Here is a 2,708-nt window from a genome sequence, read left to right as displayed (position 1 = left end):
TATATGCTAAGAAGTTATTAATAGGAGGCCGGTTGAGTTAGCAAAAAAGTAGAGCTTTGACTATGAAATAAATCAAATAAATTTGTTGATTGAAACTAACGAATTGCATGCCTAATGAGTTCATTGAGGAAATAAATTTAGGAAAGTCGTTACTGGTCCCCTTGTATTTATACGCCTCAATTGCTCTCTTCACTCTCTGTCAATGTAAGAAGAAGCCACGCGCGCTGAAAGAATGGCAGAGAAGGTGATCAATCTGTACAATTGTGTATTGTGAGTTTTTGATTTTTTACATGTTTAATTTGTGCTGTCAACGTCGACACAGATCTCCACGCTGATCCTCAAGGTTGATCTTGGCTGCTGCCCGTGTTACAAAAAGATCCGCAAGATCCTTTGCAAACTCCAAGGTGAATCTCATTATGTAGACATATATAATTTGCAATTTTGATTGATGGAAATGGGACCGTACGTGCAGATGAGGAGAGTATCAGGAGCATCTCCTACGACGATGGGAAGCATACGATCGCGGTGGCCGGGCCGTTCGACCCGCACAAGCTCTCCTGCAAGATCAGGTGCAAGGGAGGCAAGGTGATCAAGAGCATCCACATCCCGCCGCCGCCAACCAACACTTCAGCTAAGGACAAACGGGACAAGGAGCCACCCCCGCCGCCACCCGTGGAGGAGAAGCCCCCTCACAACCACACATCACCACCGGTGACGCCGGCGGGGAACCAAGAGAAGAAGCCTGCCGAGCTAGAGCTGCCGTTGGGTCCTTCATTGCCGTCGCCGGTAGCGGAGAAGGCGAGGCCCGTTTCGCCGATCGACGTGAAGCCGCCGACGGTGGAGATCCCTTCGTGGCCGGCACCGCCGCAGCCGCAGCCGCAGCCAATGGGAGTGGGACACTACTGTGGCTGCAGGCCGTGCTACCAGGGGTACTACGAGGGGTGCAGGTGCTGCAGCTGCGGCAGGGTGTACGGCTACGCCGTCAGCGTCATGCCAACGCCGGCGGGGTGCTACGCTGCCGGTGGCGGGGGGTACAGGTCAGCCTGCCAGCTCTTGAGCGAGGAGGATCCCACCACTGCTTGCACCCTCATGTGATTCTTTCTTCATCTTTTTTTTTTGCTCCTATATATTGTTTTTTGAGGAATGTTTGCTGAGAAATTAAGTTTTGTGTTACTCTTTGTGGATGAATTCTAATAACTAGAACATGAAAGCGTGCGTTTGTTACGCCTGCCCTTATTCACAAGTATTTTTTGGAAAAATAATTATTACACTGAGATTGATGGTATAACTTTATTGATTTGAGTTATGACACATGATGATCAAATTTCCTACCTAGTTTATCTGTATTAACAACTCAAGTATTTCTCAAGTTGTGTACTGAAAATTGTGTAGTGACGCGGGCATTGGCTAAACTAGTTTTTACATCTCTTTCTTTTAGTTTCTGCAACGTTTCCTAAAAACGTTCGCCCCTCTGTAAATTGCATTTTTCTCCATCCCTTTTATAAAAAAAAACTATGCTCCTGCTGGTTCATCAAAAAAGAATTGTGTAGTCATTTGTCGAAAGAGGCTTGCTTGGGGTACAACCTCCTAACCAAACGAATAAAGCGCAATATGGACATTTGACAAGTTGTATCCACTTTCGTATGTATGATGGCTCGCTGAAATTGTCAAGGAAGTGAGATTCAAACCCCAAACCTCACAGATTCGTTCGAATCTCAGTAACCAACTACAAAAGCTCACCTACTCTGTTTTATTACTACTTCTTGTTGTTGTATGACAAAGCGCAGCATCTTCCATACCCGTTTTTTTCTCCTTCTCATTCCTTTTCATTTTATTTTCCCTTTTTCAATTCACAATCTTTTTTTTAAATCGTCAACTTATCTTAAATTCTTGAACTTTTCAGCTTACTGAACATTGTTTCAAACCCATGAAGATTTTTTACAAATCTGCAAACATATTCTAAATTTTGCAAACGTTTTCCAAATGCATGAATGTTTTTCAAATCCACAAACACTTTTCAATTTTCCCAAAATTTATAAGAATTTTCAATTTTTCTGAATTTTTCATTTGTTTAAAACAAGCACAATTTATGTGAACAATTTTTTTAACGGGAACACTTTTTGAAACTTCCAGGAAAATTTGACAAGACAAATTTATGAAACTTTTTTATAATCGTGTAAATTTCTTGAAATTTTGAACATTGATTAATGAGTATGGAAATTGAAACATGAACAAAAACTTGGAAATTCTGAAAAAATTCCAATTTATTTAACATTTATGAAGAAACATGAAATAAATAATATTTTGGACATTTTTGGAATCTTTTAAACATTGGTTAATAAATATGAAGAAAATGGAAATTCTGAATACTTCTTTTGGAAAACAAACGAACAAAATTTGGAAAAGGTGATGTATTTCTAAATGGTAAACAAAATTATGAAATTTTGAATTTATGAAAAAGAGAAACAATGAACAAGAAAATAGAAAAGGTGAAAAAAGGAAAAATAGGAGAGAATATCAAAAGAAAAGGAAAATGTGGTTCAGGAACCTCCTAGAAGAACCCAAAACTGGTGGGAAGATGAGGTTCCCAAAACCAGGAATGATTTTGTTGCATCTTTTTTTGAGAACATTTTTTAAAAAATTTTAAATCCGTGAATTATTTTTTCAAAACCAATGATCTTTTTCCAAACCTTCGAGCGCTAGGGCCG

The 2,708-nt window shown here is 39.8% G+C and overlaps 1 protein-coding gene across 1 annotated transcript; it reads left to right on the top strand.

The window, feature by feature from the left end:
- The first annotated feature begins 232 nt into the window (after positions 1–232).
- Positions 233–1,095, top strand: LOC123429690 (protein PYRICULARIA ORYZAE RESISTANCE 21-like). The gene is made up of 3 exons (XM_045113703.1): positions 233–244; positions 323–404; positions 473–1,095. The coding sequence occupies exons 1-3, from the start codon at positions 233–235 to the stop codon at positions 1,093–1,095; spliced, it is 717 nt and encodes a 238-aa protein (XP_044969638.1).
- Positions 1,096–2,708: the final 1,613 nt, after the last annotated feature.

The sequence above is a fragment of the Hordeum vulgare genome, chromosome 2H (genome assembly GCF_904849725.1).
Source record: "Hordeum vulgare subsp. vulgare chromosome 2H, MorexV3_pseudomolecules_assembly, whole genome shotgun sequence".
Lineage (NCBI taxonomy): Eukaryota > Viridiplantae > Streptophyta > Magnoliopsida > Poales > Poaceae > Hordeum > Hordeum vulgare.
The sequence above is the reverse complement of the archived record's forward strand: the minus strand, read 5'-3'. Positions and strand labels throughout refer to the sequence as shown.

Excerpts from the sequence above, each read along its gene's own strand:
- LOC123429690 (XM_045113703.1), top strand. Across the intron at positions 405-472 it reads GATCCTTTGCAAACTCCAAG|ATGAGGAGAGTATCAGGAGC; the intron begins GTGAATCTCATT and ends CCGTACGTGCAG.